Genomic DNA, 24,499 nt, shown 5'->3' on the forward strand with positions numbered 1-24,499 from the left:
TATATATTTATACGCGTATAATATGTACATAGTTTTATACTTTTACTATACTTAAACTTTACCTTTACTTTATTTTTACTTTACTTTAACTTTAATAATTCACTTTAATAATTCATACTTTAATAATTTATACTTTAATAATTCACTTTAATAATTCATACTTTAATAATTCACTTTAATAATTCATACTTTAATAATTCACTTTAATAATTCATACTTTAATAATTCACTTTAATAATTCAAAAATCTATTATAAATAGAATTCAATAGGTTTCATTATTTCATAGAAACTTGAAAATATTTTTCTCTAAACTCTCTCAATCGATTTACATATATATATATTTACTCCGTATTATTTCAAGATATTATTAGTATACATAAAATATTACGACGGAGTGTTGTCCGAGTGATTTCGAAATTGTTTTTCGAGTAGGATAGGATTAAGGAAATTATGGGTTATAGCTATGGAGGTGATTGAGTATGGTTCATGGGTATGCTCGTGAGGTCAATATAGTGTTTATCATTTCCGTTGCGTCTACGTACCTTTCCTGTAATATTGAATCTCAATATTGATACGTGAGTACTCATAATTTAACTTTTACATACTAATAGTGTATCCCTAACTAGTGCTTGAGTATTTAGGATTATGCATGCTTGTACTTTTGATATTGCCCTTAGACAGGTTAGGTTGAATCTTAAATTAGTTACACTTGCGGTTGAGATAAGGTATAAGATATGCATGTCCTTGGAAAGCTAGCGAAAAATTAAGAACTTTTCCTTTAGATATCGAATGGTTTCGATGAACGGATTAGAAGTTATAATCAATTGAATTTTCGATATTTTTATTAAAAATGATTATTATTATCGTCGTTTTTATCGTCGTTCTAGTTTTATCTTATTATTATCATTATTATTATCTTTATCAATAAAAGGGATTTATCATTAAAAATTGTTTTTTTTTATTATTATCGTTATTATCGTTAAAGTTATAGTTAGTATTATTATTATTATTATCCAATTATCATTATTATTATTATTATTATTATTATTATTATTATTATTATTATTATTATTATTATTATTATTATTATTATTATTATTATTATTATTATTATTATTATTAGTATTATTATTATTATTATCATTATTAATATATATATATATATCATTATTTAAAAATGGTTATTGTTATTGTTATTATTATTATTACTATATTATCATTAAGATAATTATTAGTATTATCGTTAATAATATTATAGTAACTATCATTATTAATATTAGTGTAATTAAAACAAATAATTGTAACACCTAAATATTTTGATTACTATTATTATCATTATTATGAACACGATATAAAAGACGATTAAAAGCTATTAAACGAAACGATTAGGAAATAATGAGTAAGAGTATCATGATGAAATTAAAATATTATAAGATATTAATTTAGATAAAATTATCGTTCTTATTATTTTTATCATTACTATTATTATTAAAAGTATCGTTAGTATTAAAACTATCATTTTAACAAAAATTATCATTTTAATAGAAATGTCATTGTTACTATAAAATATCATTATTATTATTATTTTAAATAGAATTATTATTTTAAAGATAATATTAAAAATTATCGTAAATATTAAAGTTATCATAATTAGAATTATCGTTTTATCATAATGTCATCTTAGTAATTATAAATATTGATATTTTTATAATAATAATTATTATTACAAAATAATACAACTTTTACTTGCTATCATTATAGATATTATTTTATCAAATAAATATGTGATACAAACATATTTTACTACGTGTAATAACTTACTTTAATAATACCTATCATATTATCTTTATGATATTAAATGAACCATATAAATTTTATTACTTAATATATATAAAAGTATATTTTATTATATAAATTTAATATAAAATTTTATTTATTAATAAATAAATTATATTATTTACTCTAATAAATCTTTTAAAAATATTTAAAAATATAAAACGACGATATTTAAACTATATATTAATCATGTATAGATTTTTGGAAATTATTTTGAGTCAAATTTACTTTTGTTGACTTTTGCATATTAGTCTCGAGCATTAGGATTGTGGTACACTATGAATTGACCTAATTTGTTAGACAAATATTGACCAACATATAAATATATATAATTAATTTAGGTTCGTGAATCCGAGGCCAACCTTGCACTTGTTCAATGACGTTATATGTATTTTTACTACGAAATACAGTATGGTGAGTTTCATTTGCCTTTTTACCCTTTATATTTTTGGGCTGAGAATACATGCGCAACTTTTATAAATGTTTTACGAAATAGACACAAGTACGTGAAACTACATTCTATGGTTGAATTATCGAAATCGAATATGCCCCTTTTTATTAAGTCTGCTAATCTAAGAATTAGGGAACAGACACCCTAATTGACGCGAATCCTAAAGATAGATCTATTGGGCCTAACAAACCCCATCCAAAGTATCGATGCTTTAGTACTTCGAAATTTATATCATGTCCGAAGGAGGATCCCGGAATGATAGGGGATATTCTTATATGTATCTAGTTAATGTCGGTTACCAGGTGTTCACCATATGAATGATTATTTTTGTCTCTATGCATGGGACGTATATTTATGAGAACTGAAAATGAAATTCTTGTGTTCTATTAAAATGATGGAAATAAATGATTATGATAAACTAATGAACTCACCAACCTTTTGGTTGACACTTTAAAGCATGTTTATTCTCAGGTGTTAAAGAAATCTTTCGCTGTGCATTTGCTCATTTTAAAGATATTACTTGGAGTCTTTCATAGCATATTTCGAAGAACGTTGCATTCGAGTCATTGAGTTCATCAAAGATTATTATTAAATCAATTTATAGTTGGATAGTGGATATTATGAAATGGTATGCATGCCTGTCAATTTTCGATGTAAAGAAAGTTTGTCTTTTAAAAACGAATGTAATGTTTGTAAAATGTATCATATAGAGGTCAAATACCTCGCAATATAATCAACTATTGTGAATCGTTTATAATGTATATGAACGGGACCTTTCACCAACTACCGAAGTCAAGACAACCAAAGGAAAGTGGAAATGGGAGGACCATAAGGTCAAAACTTCTCATCTGAAGAGGTAAGAGACTTTTAAGGGCAAACAAGATGGGGCGATTGCTAGTCCAAACTACGGATGGACACACATCATTCAGGTTTTTGCCAAGTGGTCGGTGATAAGTGCAACAAGAAAGGACATGTGGCAAAAAATTGTTATGCCACCGTTTCTGAAGTGAAGACAAAACTGACCGATGTCAAGAAATGTTTTGGATGCGGGAAGCCTGGTCACTTTATAAATCAATACCCTGATAAGGAGAAGAACAAAGAACCCGCACGTGGGAGGGCATTTAATATTAATGTCAGTGAAGCGTGTGAGGACCCTGATCTTATTACGGGTACGTTTACCGTTAATAATCAACTAGCTTCTATTATGTTTGATACTGGTTCTGATAGAAGTTATATGTGTAAAGACTTTAGTTCTAAACTGAAATGTTCATCATTGCCTCTAGACGATAAATATACTATTGAATTAGCTAATGGTAAACTGATAAAAGCCGATAAAATTTACCATGGTTGTGAGATAAACCTTGCTGGTGAAACATTCAAAATCGATTTGATACCCATAGATTTAGGAAGTTTTGACGTGATCATTGGCATGGATTGGATGTCCAAAACAAGAGCGGAAGTTGTTTGTGCTGAGATGCAAGAATTGAAAAGCCAATTACAAGAATTATCGGATCGTGAATTTATTTGTCCCAGTTTTTCACCTTGGGGTGCTCCTATTTTTTTCGTCAAGAAGAAGGATGGATCTATGAGAATATGCATAGATTACCGAGAATTAAACAAATTAACGTTCAAGAATCGGTACCCATTACCGAGGATTGATGATTTGTTTGATCAATTGCAAGGATCAAGTGTTTATTCTAATATTGATCTACGCTCCGGATATCATCAGTTGAGAGTGAAGGAAGAAGATGTTCCTAAAACCGCATTCAGAACCCGTTACGGTCACTATGAGTTTTTAGTCATGTCTTTTGGTTTGACTAATGCTCCAGCAGTATTCATCGATCTAATGAATCGCATCTACATACCGTATTTAGACAAATTTGTCATTGTTTTTATCGATGACATATTGATTTACTCGAAGAACAAGGAAGAACATGAGCAGCACTTAAGACTGGTACAAGAGGTATTCAAGAAAGAAGAACTGTACGCAAAATTTTTGAAGTGTGATTTCTGGTTACAAGAAGTACAATTTTTTGACCATGTTGTCAGTAAACATGGAATTAAAGTTGACCCTGCCAAGATCGAAGCCATTAGTAAAAGAGAAACACCGAAGACTCCAACACAAATCCGCCAATTCTTAGGTCTGTTGGTGATTTTAGTGTCATCACCCATTTTGTGTGATAAGATGATTTACTTGAGATAAATGGATTTCTAGTTAAGCTTTATGACAAGTTAGGAGAATATGGAGTACACGCTTGTTTAAGCTAAGTAGAGTCATTTAATTGAAATGTTGTGTTTGTTAGTTGGTGTTTTTTTGGCCAAAATACATAACTCTTCATGAATTGATGACACTTTTAATGAAATAGTGTAACTTCATGAAATGGTGTAACCATGGTACCTTTACACCAAGAGGTGTGACATTTCATAGAAAGTTTTATACCAAAAGATGCAACTTTTCATGGTGACCTTTCATATTCTATAAATAAGAGTATTTGTCTCACTTTTCAAGATGATGAAATTTGATCATTCACAATATACAAATTATCTATGTTCTTGACTTCCAATTTTAATTGCTTATATTGGAGTTGTGCCTTTGTCTTATCCCGAATAAAGATTTCGTGTAACCCTAAGGCAATCATGTATAGGGTCGAAATACTTTATCGCGAAAGTGACTACACGATTCAAAGGTTTATCCGGCATTCAAACCCTATTAACCAACAAAGCGATAAATTATTTTGTGTTGGTAAACCTTGATGATTCTGATCGATAATGATTTCACTGGTTAAATCAATTATGTGATTCTGTCGTGGCACTATAATATGTATTCATTAATAGATTAGTCGGTTGACGCGTTACTACATATTATGGAATTCATTTATTGATCGATCAGTGATGTATGTGTTCCATTTGTATAATGATAGTACACATGTATGAGGCACGTGTGCAAGTGCAACAAGTGCATGCCATTTTTGCAGTACGTTGCAAAATAATATTATATTCTATTCTAACTTCTAAGGCAATTTGGAAAAAGTTTGGATAGTCGGTACGGTTTTTATTTGGAACCCCAGTACGAGAAAATCGATTTAAAATCACTGTCCAGTTGAAGTTTGGTATGATACGAAAATGAGGAGATATTTGTTGAGAATGGAAATTGTAAGAAAGTTGGTAACTTTTCTCATGGGTTTCCATTGGATGATTCGGAGGACAAGTCTGAGGAATTCTGTAACAATAAAAGGAACTTGGAGTAATTTGATTTTGAATGACATTCAAGGCTAGATGGAGATCTGAATTGTGGAACATCCAACGTATGAGTACGCAATTTCTATCCATCTTATATAATTTTTATCCCATGATTGATCATAAATAAATATCAATGCAAGAATGAAATGAATTTTACGTGAACAGATTAACATGAAGTATATTGAAATGTTAATTGATTGTTTCTGTACCATCTATGTCAGTGATTGTTAATTTGCCTAGTTGGTGTTGCAATATCATAACAAAAATAGAAAGATTCTTTCTATTTGTTATTCTGAGTGTAAATCCAATTTGGTAATCGTTGGGATGGTTAGAAGATTAAAAGTCAACTACCAACGTAGCATTGCTTCAACGGTATCGGGTGCTAGGACTGAGCCTCTGTGGGAGGTCTCAGGTTCGAGCCCCACCAGGGGGTTTTCTGTGAAATTCCTGACTGTCTGCCCTTGGATGCCAGTTAAGGGTCCGCGGTTTCTGTAGTGACCAAAACTTTTCCATGTTTATATATATTAATTGAGATTGATATTTACATGATTAAATGTTTCCAACATGTTAAGCAATCAAACTTGTTAAGACTTGATTAATTGAAATATGTTTCATATAGACAATTAACCACCCAAGTTGACCGGCGATTCACGAACGTTAAAACTTGTAAAAACGACATGACGATATATATATGGATATACATATAGTTAACATGAGATTATGATAAGTAAGTATCTCCATAAGTATATTAACAATGAGTTATATACATATAAACAAGACTACTAACTTAAGGATTTCGAAACGAGACATATATGTAACGATTATCGTTGTAACGACATTTAAATGTATATATATCATATTAAGATATATTAATATATCATAATATCATGATAATATAATAATTTAACATCTCATTAGATATAATAAACAATGGGTTAACAACATTAATTGAGATCGTTAACTTAAAGGTTTCAAAACAACACTTACATGTAAGACTAACGATGACTTAACGACTCAGTTAAAATGTATATACATGTAGTGTATTTAGATGTATTAAAATACTTTTGGAAGACTTCAAGACATATATCAAAAACTCATACTTAACGAAAATGGTTACAGTTACTTTTCCATTCTTTTCTTTCATCAAGAATTCTAGTCGTATTCTTACCCGTATTATACACAGCTTCAAAACGTACTTACTATGAGTATATACCAATAGGAACTAGCATGAGATTCCACTCTTGATTATGTCATGTATGACTAATCAATTTTAACTTCTACCATGAGCTAGTCAACTAACTAGAACTCCTTTTAACCCCACTCACCACTCACCAATTACCACTCATCATTCACTCCATTTCACTTCCAATTCTCTTTCTAATTCTCTCTCAACACACACACACACTATTATGAACGTATTTTTCCAGTAGTTAATCATCATCTTCATCAAAAATCACTTCAAGAATCAAGCTATAATCATCATAGGAAAAACACTTCAAGAACACTTCAAAAATCCCTTCAAGTTTACTAATTTACTTCCAAGCTTTCTAATCCATTCCAAGTAATCATCTAAGATCAAGAAACCTTTGTTATATACAGTAGGTTATCTTTCTTATTCAAGGTAATATTCATATTCAAACTTTGATTCAATTTCTATAACTATAAACTATCTTAATTCGAGTAAAAATCTTACTTGAACTTGTTTTTGTGTCATGATCCTACTTCAAGAACTTTCAAGCCATCCAAGATCCTTTGAAGCTAGATCATTTCTTGTTACTTCCAGTAGGTTTACCTACTAAACTTGAGGTAGTAATGATGTTCATAACATCATTCGATTCATATATATAAAACTATCTTATTCGAAGGTTTAAACTCGTAATCACAAGAACATAATTTAGTTAATTCTAAACTTGTTCGCAAACAAAAGTTAATCCTTCTAACTTGACTTTTAAAATTAACTACACACATGTTCTATATCTATATGATATGCTAACTTAATGATTTAAAACCTGGAAACACGAAAAACACCGTAAAACCGGATTTACGCCGTCGTAGTAACACCGCGGGCTGTTTTGGGTTAGTTAATTAAAAACTATGATAAACTTTGATTTAAAAGTTGTTATTCTGAGAAAATTATTTTTATTATGAACATGAAACTATATCCAAAAATTATGGTTAAACTCAAAGTGGAAGTATGTTTTCTAAAATGGTCATCTAGACGTCGTTCTTTCGACTGAAATGACTACCTTTACAAAAATGACTTGTAACTTATTTTTCCGACTATAAACCTATACTTTTCTGTTTAGATTCATAAAATAGAGTTCAATATGAAACCATAGCAATTTGATTCACTCAAAACGGATTTAAAATGAAGAAGTTATGGGTAAAACAAGATTGGATAATTTTTCTCATTTTAGCTACGTGAAAATTGGTAACAAATCTATTCCAACCATAACTTAATCAACTTGTATTGTATATTATGTAATCTTGAGATACCATAGACACGTATACAATGTTTCGACCTATCATGTCGACACATCTATATATATTTCGGAACAACCATAGACACTCTATATGTGAATGTTGGAGTTAGCTATACAGGGTTGAGGTTGATTCTAAAATATATATAGTTTGAGTTGTGATCAATACTGAGATACGTATACACTGGGTCGTGGATTGATTCAAGATAATATTTATCGATTTATTTCTGTACATCTAACTGTGGACAACTAGTTGTAGGTTACTAACGAGGACAGCTGACTTAATAAACTTAAAACATCAAAATACATTAAAAGTGTTGTAAATATATTTTAAACATACTTTGATATATATGTATATATTGTTATAGGTTCGTGAATCAACCAGTGGCCAAGTCTTACTTCCCGACGAAGTAAAAATCTGTGAAAGTGAGTTATAGTCCCACTTTTAAAATCTAATATTTTTGGGATGAGAATACATGCAGGTTTTATAAATGATTTACAAAATAGACACAAGTACGTGAAACTACATTCTATGGTTGAATTATTGAAATCGAATATGCCCCTTTTTATTAAGTCTGGTAATCTAAGAATTAGGGAACAGACACCCTAATTGACGCGAATCCTAAAGATAGATCTATTGGGCCTAACAAACCCCATCCAAAGTACCAGATGCTTTAGTACTTCGAAATTTATATCATATCCGAAGGGTGTCCCGGAATGATGGGGATATTCTTATATATATGCATCTTGTTAATGTCGGTTACCAGGTGTTCACCATATGAATGATTTTTATCTCTATGTATGGGATGTGTATTGAAATATGAAATCTTGTGGTCTATTGTTACGATTTGATATATATAGGTTAAACCTATAACTCACCAACATTTTTGTTGACATTTAAAGCATGTTTATTCTCAGGTGAATACTAAGAGCTTCCGCTGTTGCATACTAAAATAAGGACAAGATTTGGAGTCCATGTTTGTATGATATTGTGTAAAAACTGCATTCAAGAAACTGATTTCGATGTAACATATTTGTATTGTAAACCATTATGTAATGGTCGTGTGTAAACAGGATATTTTAGATTATCATTATTTGATAATCTACGTAAAGCTTTTAAACCTTTATTTATGAAATAAAGGTTATGGTTTGTTTTAAAAATGAATGCAGTCTTTGAAAAACGTCTCATATAGAGGTCAAAACCTCGCAACGAAATCAATTAATATGGAACGTTTTTAATCAATAAGAACGGGACATTTCAGTTGGTATCCGAGCGTTGGTCTTAGAGAACCAGAAAATTTGCATTAGTGTGTCTTATCGAGTTTGTTAGGATACATTAGTGAGTCTGGACTTCGACCGTGTTTTCTTTAAAAATGATTGCTTAACATTTTTGTTGGAAACTATATATTTTTAACATATGAATATTATGTGATATATTAATCTCTTAACGTGTTTGATATTATGTGATAGATGTCTACCTCTAGAACAAGTCCCATTGACTCACCTAATAATAATGAAGATTCAAATGTAAATTGGAATGATTCGTGGACTGATTCACAAGTTCCCAAAGAGGAACCGGAAGAAGAGTCGGAACCGGAAGAAGAATCGGAACCGGAAGAAGAAATAGAACCGGTGGGGGAAATAATAAAACGGTTAAGTAAAAGAGAATCCTCAACCAACCGACCAAGGTTAATTATGGTCAATGGTGTTTCCGCCAATGAAGCAAAATATTGAGAGGATGACCAATTCTCCGATGAATCGGATTCCGACGAGAATTTCGATGATGTTATAGAAATTACCCCAACTGAATTTAAAAAGGCAAAAGAAAATAATAAGGGAAAGGGCATAAAAATAGAGAAATCTAATTCCAACCCCGATGAACTTTATATGTATCGTCAACCCCCGAAGTCCTTAAGTTGTAACAATGACCCGGGAACCTCTAAACCACCAGGTTTTTCTAAACCAATATGGACAACGACGGCTCGTATTAGGGGAACATCATATATCCCTAGAAACTTTGCAAAACGAACCAAAACCGAACAAGAAGAAACGAGTGAGTCGGAATAAGATAGTTGTATTCATGTGGTGTAATATATGTAATATAGTGTGCTTATGCTTTATGATATTTGTAAAAATTGCTTGTATTAATAAGTATTTTTTTTATGAATCTAACTCTTGTCTATTTTACAGTATAAAAACACAAAATGGATAGACAACCCAATATTTTAAGAGACCTACCCGGAGACATGATTGATGAAATCTTGTCTAGAGTCGGTCAGAATTCCTCGGCACAACTATTTAAGGCGATATCAGTTTGTAAGACATTCGAAGAAAGTTCCAAGAATGCCTTGGTTTATAAAAGGCTTTCGTTCGAAAGATGGGGGATATCACATTGGGAAATCCATAAGTTACGATGTGTTTACTTTGACGCATATATTGCGGGGAACCCAAATGCTATTTTACGCAACGGGTTAAGAAATTATTTTGACTCAGTATATCCGAATATAGGACTTCGTGATTTAGAAAAAGCGGCTAACATGCAACATAAAGAAGCATGTTATGCTTACGGGTTAGTAATGTTCGCTTCTCACCAAAGTGAGAACAAGAACATCAGGCTACAACTATTAAACAAAACGTTCCCACAAGTGACGGAGTCGGTAATTGGGGTAAGAAATGAGGTTTTTAGGTTATTACGAGACTGTTGGTCATTACGTAACCCTCGTCCCTTTGACGACGTTACAACACGCTGTCTTATCAACGGCCATAACGGTTATGTTCCACAAGACCAAGGATGGGAAGTAGTCCTAGTAAAACCAGAATGCATGACTTGTTTCTGGACGTATGAATTACGTGTCTTTATTGCCTTTGCTGAACGACTTGTGTACTAGCTAGAATTATCTTCACAACTATCTTGTATCAAAGTTATTGTGTGCTATATTTCATGCTTTATGTAAAATAAGCGGTATTGTAAGTTTGTAAAATATTGTATAAAAGTTTGAACGCGAAATATTATTACAATCAGTTTTTCATATAGAATTGTAGTAGTTGAATTGTATATTAGCTACTAAATATGAACTTAACGGGTAGGTACTACCCGAATTTAAACTTATAAAACGCTAATATGAAGAAAAAGCTTTTATAAATGAGTTCATATTATGCTACGAAATACTATTAACTACTCTTAATATTCTGTATGATTAACTTGTTCCATTTGACTATTTTGAAGGAAATGGCACCGACTACTCGACACACCGTGAATATGAATGAAGAGGAATTCGGTACTTTTCTAGCTTCAAACATAGCCGCAGTACAGGCTGCGCTACATACCAACAATAACCTTGGATCTGGTAGTACAGGAAATCGTGTAGGATGCACCTACAAAGAATTCACTGCCTGCAAACCTTTGGAATTTGATGGAACCGAAGGACCGATCGGATTGAAACGGTGGACCGAGAAGGTCGAATCGGTGTTTGCCATAAGTAAGTGTACTGAAGAGGACAAAGTGAAGTACACTACGCATACCTTCACAGGTTCTGCGTTAACATGGTGGAATACCTATCTAGAGCAAGTAGGACAAGATGATGCGTACGCACTACCGTGGTCAGCATTAGAGGGTTACGAACCCAAGGATTTGATATTACCACGTACGAAAGACGATTCACAGAATTGTGCCTATTGTGTCCGGGAGCATTCGAAGATGAGGAAGAGAAGATCGACGCATTTGTGAAAGGATTACCGGAAAGAATCCAAGAAGATATAAGTTCACACGAGCCCGCCTCCATACAACAGGCATGTAGAATGGCTCACAAACTAGTGAACCAGATTGAAGAAAGAATTAAAGAACAGACTGCTGAAGAGGCCAATGTGAAGCAAGTCAAAAGAAAGTGGGAGGAAAACGGTGATAAGAATCACCAATACAACAACAACAGCAATTACAACAATAATCGCAACAATTATCCCAACAATCGCAACATCAATCGTAACTACAACAAACGGCCCAACAACAACAACAACAACAACAACAACAACAACAACAACAACAGCAACTACAACAATCATCCCAACAACAATAATAACCGCAACAACAACAACAATCAGAAGCAGCTATGCCAAAGGTGTGAAAAGTATCACTCGGGGTTCTGTACCAAATTTTGCAACAAGTGTAAAAGAAATGGTTATTATGCGGCGAAGTGTGAGGTCTACGGACCAGGGGTTAATAGAACGAAAGGAACAAATGGTGTCGGAACGAGTAATGGCGGAGCAAGTAGTGTCGGAGCAAGTTATGCCAATGTAGTTTGTTATAAATGTGGAAAACCGGGCCACATTATTAGAAATTGCCCGAACCAGGAGAACACGAATGGACAAGGCCGCGGAAGAGTTTTCAATATTAATGCGGCAGAGGCACAGGAAGACCCGGAGCTTGTTACGGGTACGTTTCTTATTGACAATAAATCTGCTTATGATTTATTTGATTCGGGTGCGGATAGAAGCTATATGAGTAGAGATTTTTGTGTGCTAAATTAAGTTGTCCATTGACGCCTTTGGATAGTAAATTTTTACTCGAATTAGCAAATGGTAAATTAATTTCAGCAGATAATATATGTCGGAATCGAGAAATTAAACTGGTTAGCGAAACATTTAAGATTGATTTGATACCAGTAGAGTTAGGGAGTTTTGATGTGATAATCGGTATGGACTGGTTGAAAGAAGTGAAAGCAGAGATCGTTTGTTACAAAAATGCAATTCGTATTATACGAGAAAAAGGAAAACCCTTAATGGTGTACGGAGAAAAGGGCAACATGAAGCTACATATTTTTAGTAATTTGAAGGCACAAAAACTAATAAGAAAAGGTTGCTATGCTGTTCTAGCACACGTCTAGAAAGTACAAACTGAAGAAAAGAGCATCAATGATGTTCCCATTGCAAAAGAATTTCCCGATGTATTTCCGAAAGAATTACCGGGATTACCCCCACAGCGATCCGTTGAATTTCAAATAGATCTTGTACCAGGAGCTGCACCAATAGCTCGTGCTACTTACAGACTCGCACCTAGCGAGATGAAAGAACTGCAAAGCCAATTACAAGAACTTTTAGAGCGTGGTTTCATTCGACCAAGCACATCACCGCGGGGAGCTCCTGTTTTGTTTGTCAAGAAGAAAGATGGTACATTCAGGTTGTGTATCGACTACCGAGAGTTGAACAAACTTACCATCAAGAACCGCTACCCACTACCGAGAATTGACGACTTATTTGATCAACTACAAGGCTCGTCGGTTTATTTGAAGATTGATTTACGTTCCGGGTATCATCAAATGCGGGTGAAAGAGGATGATATTCCAAAGACTGCTTTTAGGACGCGTTATGGTCATTACGAGTTTATGGTTATGCCGTTTGGATTGACTAACGCATCAGCTGTGTTCATGGACCTTATGAACCGAGTGTGTGGACCATACCTTGACAAGTTTGTCATTATTTTCATTGATGACATACTTATTTACTCAAAGAATGACCAAGAACACGGTGAACATTTGAGAAAGGTATTAGAAGTATTGAGGAAGGAAGAATTGTACGCTAAGTTTTCAAAGTGTGCATTTTGGTTAGAAGAAGTTCAATTCCTTGGTCACATAGTGAATAAAGAAGGTATTAAGGTGGATCCGGCAAAGATAGAAACTGTTGAAAAGTGGGAAACCCCGAAAACTCCGAAACACATACGCCAGTTTTTAGGACTAGCTGGTTACTACAGAAGGTTCATCCAAGACTTTTCCAGAATAGCAAAACCCTTGACTGCATTAACGCATAAAGGGAAGAAATTTGAATGGAATGATGAACAAGAGAAAGCGTTTCAGTTATTGAAGAAAAAGCTAACTACGGCACCTATATTGTCATTGCCTGAAGGGAATGATGATTTTGTGATTTATTGTGACGCATCAAAGCAAGGTCTCGGTTGTGTATTAATGCAATGAACGAAGGTAATTGCTTATGCGTCTAGACAATTGAAGATTCACGAACAAAATTATACGACGCATGATTTGGAATTAGGCGCGGTTGTTTTTGCATTAAAGACTTGGAGGCACTACTTATATGGGGTCAAAAGTATTATATATACCGACCACAAAAGTCTTCAACACATATTTAATCAGAAACAACTGAATATGAGGCAGCGTAGGTGGATTGAATTATTGAATGATTACGACTTTGAGATTTGTTACCACCCGGGGAAGGCAAATGTGGTAGCCGATGCCTTGAGCAGGAAGGACAGAGAACCCATTCGAGTAAAATCTATGAATATAATGATTCATAATAATCTTACTACTCAAATAAAGGAGGCGCAACAAGGAGTTTTAAAAGGGGGAAATTTAAAGGATGAAATACCCAAAGGATCAGAGAAACATCTTAATATTCGGGAAGACGGAACCCGGTATAGGGCTGAAAGGATTTGGGTACCAAAATTTGGAGATATGAGAGAAATGGTACTTAGAGAAGCTCATAAAATCAGATACTCAATACATCCTGGAACGGGGAAGATGTACAAGGATCTCAGGAAATATTTTTGGTGGCCGGGTATGAAATTCGATGTTTCTAAATACGTAGGAGAATGTTTGACGTGTTCTAAGGTCAAAGCTGAGCATCAGAAACCATCAGGTCTACTTCAACAACCCGAAATCCCGGAATGGAAATGGGAAAACATTACCATGGATTTCATCACTAAATTGCCAAGGACTGCAAGTGGTTTTGATACTATTTGAGTAATAGTTGATCGTCTCACCAAATCAGCACACTTGATGATGTAGCGTGAGGGTACAAAATAGTATTATTTTTAATACAAAATACTACAAAATATGACACAAGTATTATTAATTTACGGATGGGATATACCTAAACCTTGCTACAACACTATAGGCAGTGTACCTAATCGTAGAGTAGTGTAGTTTTTAGTAAGTCCGGTTCGTTCCACAGGGAGCTGGTGATACTTACTATATTTTTAACTATATTTATACAAAATATATATAATTATATAAGTAGTAATATTATTATAAAAGGGGGGTTTTACCGTTTAATGACCGGTTTGTCGATTCTATATTTTAAGCGTAAAGATAAATGACGATAATTAAAGTGCGTAAAATAATGACAATAAATAAAATGACAGTAAATAAAATTGCGAGTAATAAAATGACAGTAAATAAAGATACGATGAGAAATATAATAAAAGAATTATGCTTATTTAAACTTCCGTAATCATGATGTTTGACGTGTTGATTTTAATTTATTACCATGGGTTAATTGTCCTTTGTCCTGGTTTATTTGATACGTCTATCTGGTTTTTGTCCATAATAGTCCATCGGTCATAAAAATAAAGTGCGAGTATCCTCGTCAAATTACCCTTATACCCGAAGTCAAATATTCCAACTGATTAAGGATTTAAACTGTGACGCAGTTATCACTTCTGTCAACAATTACACCAGTTATCACTGTATGTAATCCACCCCTGTTTTAATTAGTTTATGAATATTAATTCATCCACTTGATCACAATGAATAATCAATTACCCAACCCAATTGATTAATTAAATGATTATAACATATTCCATATGAACATCACTAAATAGGACAACCATAATCATTATTAATTATTAGGTTAATTAATTTGAAGATAGGTTCGACAGACTCCAATGAGTTGTCACTCAATTAGACAATACCCCCCATCTATTAATAGTCAATAGTTCAATTTCCACAAGTGTCGGTCTTTTGCCCAAACCTTAATTATGGTCCAAAGTTCAATAACCCCTTCTTAATATTTTAGCCCAACATCACGATTACTTCGGCTCAAATAAGCATAATAATAACTTAGTTACGATACATTAATGTAAAAAGGTTGAACATAACTTATAATGATTAAAAATAGCGTAGCGTTACACGGACAGAATTTCGACTTACACACTCAAACGATCTCTATCATAAATCTTATTATTATCATAATTTAAAATTAAAATTAAGATTATTGTTATATCTTATTAAGTTAACATTATGATAGAGATATAGAATATAGATATTGATAATTGATATTGATAAATAAGAAAAAGATAGAAAAATGTGTGTTTTTACATTACGATTACAAAGCCTTTTATAGGCGAATTTAGAAATTGAATTTTCACTTATGACCCCTGAACTATGCTCAATTAACAACTTTTTATTATTTAATATTATTCTTATTATGAATTATTTAAATATTATATTTTATTCTTGTGCATAGTTGACTCGTAATTTTTACACCGTTGCGTCGAGCGTTGAGAGTTGACTCTGGTCCCGGTTCCGGATTTTCGAACGTCCTTGCGTACAATTTTATATTTTGTACTTTGCGTTTTGTAACTTGTACTCTTGTCATTTTTAGACGTTCCTCATCAATAATTTGAACCTTTTTGAATGTATCTTGTACTTTTGAGCTTTTTGGACCTTTGTGTCTTCAATTCGTCGTTTTCACCTTTTGTCTTCGCACTTATTTAAAATAAACGAATATTACTTGAAAATGGAACAATTGCAACTAAAATCTTGTCTTTCTTGGGGGATTTTGCTATGAAATATATGTTCCTTTTTAGCCTTATCAACACTTCCTGCCAATAAGAGAAGATGACAAGATGGAATACCAATCTCTATTATCTCTGATAGGGATGGCAGATTTATTTCAAGATTCTGGCAGACATTACAGCAAGCATTAGGAACTCGTCTAGACATGAGTACTGCCTATCATCCACAAATTGATGGGCAGAGCGAAAGGATGATACGAACGCTTGAAGACATGCTACGAGCATGTTTTATTGATTTCGGAAATAGTTGGGATCGACATCTACCGTTAGCAGAATTTTCCTACAACAACAGCTACCATTCAAGCATTGAGATGGCACCGTTTGAAGCACTTTATGGTAGAAAGTGCAGGTCTCCGATTTGTTGGAGTGAAGTGGGGGATAGACAGATTACGGGTCCGGAGATTATACAAGAAACTACCAAGAAGATCATCCAAATTCAACAACGGTTGAAAACCGTCCAAAGTCGACAAAAGAGCTACGCTGACATTAAAAGAAAAGATATAGAATTTGAAATTGGAGAGATGGTCATGCTTAAAGTTGCACCTTGGAAAGGCGTTGTTCGATTTGGTAAACGAGGGAAATTAAATCCAAGGTATATTGGACCATTCAAGATTATTGATCGTGTCGGACCAGTAGCTTACCGACTTGAGTTACCTCAACAACTCGCGGCTGTACATAACACTTTCCACGTCTCGAATTTGAAGAAATGTTTTGCTAAAGAAGATCTCACTATTCCGTTAGATGAAATCCAAATCAACGAAAAACTCCAATTCATCGAAGAACCCGTCGAAATAATGGATCGTGAAGTTAAAAGACTTAAGCAAAACAAGATACCAATTGTTAAGGTTCGATGGAATGCTCGTAGAGGACCCGAGTTCACCTAGGAGCGTGAAGATCAGATGAAGAAGAAATACCCGCATCTATTTCCAGAAGATTCGTCAACACCTTCAACAGCTTAAAATTTCGGGACGAAATTTATTTAACGGGTAGGTACTGTAGTGACCCAAACTTTTCTATGTTTATATATATTAATTGAGATTGATATTTACATGATTAAATGTTTCCAACATGTTAAGCAATCAAACTTGTTAAGACTTGATTAATTGAAATATGTTTCATATAGACAATTGACCACCCAAGTTGACCGGCGATTCACGAACGTTAAAACTTGTAAAAACGACATGAAGATATATATATGGATATACATATGGTTAACATGAGATTATGATAAGTAAGTATCTCCACAAGTATATTAACAATGAGTTATATACATATAAGCAAGACTACTAACTTAAGGATTTCGAAACGAGACATATATGTAACGATTATCGTTGTAACGACATTTAAATGTATATATATATCATATTAAGATATATTAATATATCATAATATCATTATAATATAATAATTTAACATCTCATTAGATATAATAAACAATGGGTTAACAACATTAATTGAGATCGTTAACTTAAAGGTTTCAAAACAACACTTACATGTAACGACTAACGATGACTTAACGACTCAGTTAAAATGTATATACATGTAGTGTATTTAGATGTATTAAAATACTTTTGGAAGACTTCAATACATATATCAAAACACTCATACTTAACGAAAATGGTTACAGTTACTTTTCCATTCTTTTCTTTCATCAAGAATTCTAGTCGTATTCTTACCTATTATTATACACAGCTTCAAAACGTACTTACTATGAGTATATACCAATAGGAACTAGCATGGGATTCCACTCTTGATTATATCATGTATGACTAATCAATTTTAACTTCTACCATGAGCTAGTCAACTAACTAGAACTCCTTTTAACCCCACTCACCACTCACCAATTACCACTCATCATTCACTCCATTTCACTTCCAATTCTCTTTCTAATTCTCTCTCAACACACACACACTATTATGAATGTATTTTTCCAGTAGTTAATCATCATCTTCATCAAAAATCACTTCAAGAATCAAGCTATAATCATCATAGGAAGAACAATTCAAGAACACTTCAAAAATCCCTTCAAGTTTACTAATTTACTTCCAAGCTTTCTAATCCATTCCAAGTAATCATCTAAGATCAAGAAACCTTTGTTATAAATAGTAGGTTATCTTTCTTATTCAAGGTAATATTCATATTCAAACTTTGATTCAATTTCTATAACTATAAACTATCTTAATTCGAGTAAAAAGCTTACTTGAACTTGTTTTTGTGTCATGATCCTACTTCAAGAACTTTCAAGCCATCCAAGATCCTTTGAAGCTAGATCATTTCTTATCACTTCCAGTAGGTTTACCTACTAAACTTGAGGTAGTAATGATGTTCATAACATCATTCGATTCATATATATAAAACTATCTTATTCGAAGGTTTAAACTCGTAATCACTAGAACATAGTTTAGTTAATTCTAAACTTGTTCGCAAACAAAAGTTAATCCTTCTAACTTGACTTTTAAAATTAACTACACACATGTTCTATATCTATATGATATGATAACTTAATGATTTAAAACCTGGAAACACGAAAAACACCGTAAAACCGGATTTACGCCGTCGTAGTAACACCGCGGGCTGTTTTGGGTTAGTTAATTAAAAACTATGATAAACTTTGATTTAAAAGTTATTATTCTGAGACTATATCCAAAAATTATGGTTAAACTCAAAGTGGAAGTATGTTTTCTAAAATGGTCATCTAGACGTCGTTCTTTCGACTGAAATGACTACCTTTACAAAAATGACTTGTAACTTATTTTTCCGACTATAAACCTATACTTTTCTGTTTAGATTCATAAAATAGAGTTCAATATGAAACCATAGCAATTTGATTCACTCAAAACGGATTTAAAATGAAGAAGTTATGGGTAAAACAAGATTGGATAATTTTTCTCATTTTAGCTACGTGAAAATTGGTAACAAATCTATTCCAACCAGAACTTAATCAACTTGTATTGTATATTATGTAATCTTGAGATACCATAGACACGTATACAATGTTTCGACCTATCATGTCGACACATCTATATATATTTCGGAACAACCATAGACACTCTATATGTGAATGTTGGAGTTAGCTATACAGGGTTGAGGTTGATTCCAAAATATATATAGTTTGAGTTGTGATCAATACTGAGATACGTATACACTGGGTCGTGGATTGATTCAAGATAATATTTATCGATTTATTTCTGTACATCTAACTGTGGACAACTAGTTGTAGGTTACTAACGAGGACAGCTGACTTAATAAACTTAAAACATCAAAATATATTAAAAGTGTTGTAAATATATTTTAAACATACTTTGATATATATGTATATATTGTTATAGGTTCGTGAATCAACCAGTGGCCAAGTCTTACTTTCCGACGAAGTAAAAATCTGTGAAAGTGAGTTATAGTCTCACTTTTAAAATCTAATATTTTTGGGATGAGAATACATGCAGGTTTTATAAATGATTTACAAAATAGACACAAGTACGTGAAACTACATTCTATGTTGAATTATCGAAATTGAATATGTCCTTTTTTATTAAGTCTGGTAATCTAAGAATTAGGGAACAGACACCCTAATTGACGCGAATCCTAAAGATAGATCTATTGGGCCTAACAAACCCCATCCAAAGTACCGGATTCTTTAGTACTTCGAAATTTATATCATATCCGAAGGGTGTCCCGGAATGATGGGGATATTCTTATATATATGCATCTTGTTAATGTCGGTTACCAGGTGTTCGCCATATGAATGATTTTTATCTCTATGTATGGGATGTGTATTGAAATATGAAATCTTGTGGTCTATTATTACGATTTGATATATATAGGTTAAACCTATAACTCACCAACATTTTTGTTGACGTTTAAAGCATGTTTATTCTCAGGTGAATACTAAGAGCTTCCGCTGTTGCATACTAAAATAAGGACAAGATTTGGAGTCCATGTTTGTATGATATTGTGTAAAAACTGCATTCAAGAAACTGATGTCGATGTAACATATTTGTATTGTAAACCATTATGTAATGGTCGTGTGTAAACAGGATATTTTAGATTATCATTATTTGATAATCTACGTAAAGCTTTTAAACCTTTATTTATGAAATAAAGGTTATGGTTTGTTTTAAAAATGAATGCAGTCTTTGAAAAACGTCTCATATAGAGGTCAAAACCTCGCAACGAAATCAATTAATATGGAACGTTTTTAATCAATAAGAATGGGACATTTCAGTTTCCTCCTGTGTGGATGTGTGAGTGGGTCTAACAACTAACAAGCCGTTCTAAAAAAAAAAAAGATTAAAAGTCAACTATAATTTGGTAGTTATTATGTGTAACTATTATTGGGATTTTTTTTTTAAAATGGTAATTTTTACAAACAGACTTGCAAAAATGGAAACTGAAACTAAATCGTTGCAAAAATGGTAAAACCGAACTTCCAAAGTTCGGTTTTGGTCAAAGCCGAAGTTTGGAAGTTCGGTTTTGGTTTTTTATTGATTTTGTCCGTTGAATTGGTGACTGGATTGGCGACGTGGCAAAACCGAAGTTCCAAACTTCGGTTTTGCTTTAACTTCCAGCTACCGCATTAACTGTGATTTTATCCAATAAATACAAATCCGGGAAATTTTTTACTTGCGAATAAAATAATGACACGTGGCAAAACCGAAGTTTCAAACTTCGGTTTTGGTTCTGTATAAATCCGAAGTCTGTAACTTCGGTTCTCACACACAATTCAGTTCCATTGAGAAAAAAAAAAACTTCGAAAATCCTTGAATTTTTATCAAAAAAAATGGCTCAAACGAACCAAGTACGTGCTAGATCAGAGCCGGTTGATAGTTCTTTATTATTTTTACAAGCCGAAAGGAATCATATATCGTACGTAGTATTTACAAAGAAGCTGGACGAGGACACGTTGATCAAACCACGAAGAGCTGATCTGAGCTTTTGGCAGTATATTAAACAGCTACCAAACGAAACAATTAATGAGCATGTGCAGGTGTATCTCGATAATGTGGGTTTGGGTTTACTAGCTAAATTGGGTAAACAAAGACTGGATTGGTCACTTGTTACTGCTATGATTGAAAGATGGCGCCTGGAGGCGCATACGTTTCATTTATCGATTGGTACAAAATCATTACCTTATATATATATATATATATATATATATATATATATATATATATATATATATATATATATATATTAATCATTTATTTTAATATATATTATTATATCTTCGCTATATTTATATTTATTAGTTTAGTCAAGTTTCTATTAGATAATTGTTTAAAATAGTATTTACGAATATATATATATATATATATATATATATATATATATATATATATATATATATATATATATATATATTAATATTTGTAGGAGAAGCAACTGTAACGTTGCAAGATGTTCAGGTTTTATTTGGTTTACCTATAGACGGGGATGTATTCTCCGGTATTTGGTATGAAACAAATGATAGCGATTGGATACCGTTTGTTGAAACGTACTTAGGGATCTCCCGTCAGGCTATTGGTAATAGGGGTATATGCAGAGGGAGGATATTAATTTCCGTTTTAATTACGGAGTTGAATGAAGAAGTTGGAGACACTATCGAGTCTCACCAACAGCGGGCTAGAGTATATATTTTAGCTATGATGGGTGGCATTCTATTTTCTGATGCTAATGCGTAAGATGTCCCTTTGAGTTTCTTGCACACCATCGTGGACTTGAGTCCAGCTAATCGTATTAGTTGGGGTAGTGCGGTTCTCACACATCTTTATAGAAATTTGTGTAAAGCGGCCACAAACTATGAAGCCAAGGCCATTAATGGTTCGCTACTTTTAGTACAACAGTGGGTGTATGAACGAATTCCATCCCTCGCGCCAATTCTCAGAACTGATGTACGAAAGATTCCAAAGGACTTGCCACCGAACCAGATTCCACTTATTCCAGCACCCTATGGTTCTAGGTAAGAGATCATTGTAACTTTAAACCTTTAGTTATTGTAACTATATTCATTTGTATGTGTTATTCATATGTAGGTGGCATGGTAAACGGACTAACAAAAATACGCCAGCACATGTATTGTCAACATATCGCTCCCTACTTTCGGCGTTAACGCCTAGACAGGTAACATTTATTTGGTGTGAAACTATAGAAGCTATGTTAAAGTCAAAATAATTATTAAGTATTATAATATGTTGATGCAGTTTATATGGCAACCCTATGATGATGAGTTATTCGCCCGACTACCCGAGCAGTGCACAGCTGACAGACCCTTATGGTCATACAGTAGGCCTATTATATTCTGGGCTACTATTGAGACACATCTACCCGATCGGGTATGTAGGCAGTTTGGATGGGGTTAGCCAATTCCAGGCGTTGAATACTTGCTTCCCGCTCAGACGCATCATCAGTTGCACAAAACAAACCTTAGAATGAAAAGAAGTGTTGATATGAGGGCTAATGCCCCCCAGGCCACGTACATCGCAGAATGGAATGACCGAGCCAACCGTATATTTGTTGGTAGAGATGGTGGGGGTGTCAGTAGGGGTTACTATGACTGGTACAAGGCTCGCACTGTTGTGCACATTACAGATCCAAGAACCGACGAGGGTACCAACACATATCCTAATCGGGCTGGGACTACCAATGTCTATGTAAGATACAATTGTGTGATATTTTAATTATTTATAAACAATAACCTCACGATTGATAATATTGGTTTACTTTTAACTATATACAGGAGGAAGGGCTTTGGAGGATGCAAGATATGGCATTTGCACAAATGCAACCTAACAGTCAACCTAACCCGCAAGCATTTTATGACATGCCACATAACCTACTTTCATACGCGCATCACCAACAGCCAGATGCTCCATTTGAATACTATCCGTCACAAAACTTCGAGTTCCCGGCTTATGATGACGGTGCTCAGTCGCATTATCATGTGTGATGACCCGGAAATTTCTGATCAAATTTAAACTTAATCTTTGTATGATCAACATTTCTGACGCGATAAGCAAAGTCTGTAAAACTAAATCTCAAAATTTTAGAACTGTTTCATGTATTAAATTACATTTGACTGCTCTCGACGATTCACGAACAATTATATGTATGTATATATATATATATGTACAAGTAAAAACGACTTTCCTACCGTAAAACACTATTTGCTACAGTAAAACATTATTTGCTACGGTGAACCCGTATTTTGCTACAGTGAAACCGTATTTTGCTACAGTGAAACCGTGATTTGCTACAGTAAAACACTATTTGCTACATTAAAACACTATTTGCTACAGTAAAACACTATTTGATGTCTACGAACTAGCAAACAAAAACAGGATAAGGCGGCCATGCGATCGCATGGCAAAACCACTGAAAACTCATGCGATCGCATGAGGTACTGCAGCAGGCCACATACTATAAAAGCTCGATCTGGTCTCGAGTTTCTTTTCTAATTTATTCCTCCTCCTTATTATTATTATTATTATTATTATTATTATTATTATTATTATTATTATTATTATTATTATTAAGATTAATATTATTATTATTAATCTTATTATAATATTATTATTAGTATTATATATACATAAAATACTACAACGAGGTTATGAGCGTGTCACCTTCAAAATGGGTTTTTGAGCGGGATAGAGCTAAGGAAATTATGAGTTATTGCCAAAGAGGTTATGGGTAATGTTCGAGGGTATATTTATGAATCAAATCTAGTGTTTATCATCTCTGTTGCGTCTACGTACTTTTCTACAATATTGAATCTCAATATTAATACGTAAGCATTTATATTTTATATTTTATATTTTATAAATTAATAGTGTATACATACTAGTGCTCGAGTGTATATATTTATACATGATTGTACGCTAAATTTTGTCGTTAAACAGTTATGATGAATCACG

At 33.0% G+C, this 24,499-nt stretch overlaps 1 protein-coding gene across 1 annotated transcript; it reads left to right on the top strand.

Moving 5' to 3' along the window:
* The first annotated feature begins 21,366 nt into the window (after positions 1-21,366).
* Positions 21,367-23,532, top strand: LOC139859692 (serine/threonine-protein phosphatase 7 long form homolog). The gene is made up of 7 exons (XM_071848473.1): positions 21,367-21,700; positions 22,014-22,263; positions 22,360-22,545; positions 22,619-22,706; positions 22,787-22,918; positions 22,982-23,236; positions 23,323-23,532. Exons 1-7 carry the CDS (start codon positions 21,367-21,369, stop codon positions 23,530-23,532), a joined length of 1,455 nt encoding a protein of 484 aa, XP_071704574.1.
* The last annotated feature ends 967 nt before the right edge of the window (positions 23,533-24,499 follow it).

This window comes from Rutidosis leptorrhynchoides, chromosome 7 (assembly GCF_046630445.1).
Source record: "Rutidosis leptorrhynchoides isolate AG116_Rl617_1_P2 chromosome 7, CSIRO_AGI_Rlap_v1, whole genome shotgun sequence".
NCBI lineage: Eukaryota > Viridiplantae > Streptophyta > Magnoliopsida > Asterales > Asteraceae > Rutidosis > Rutidosis leptorrhynchoides.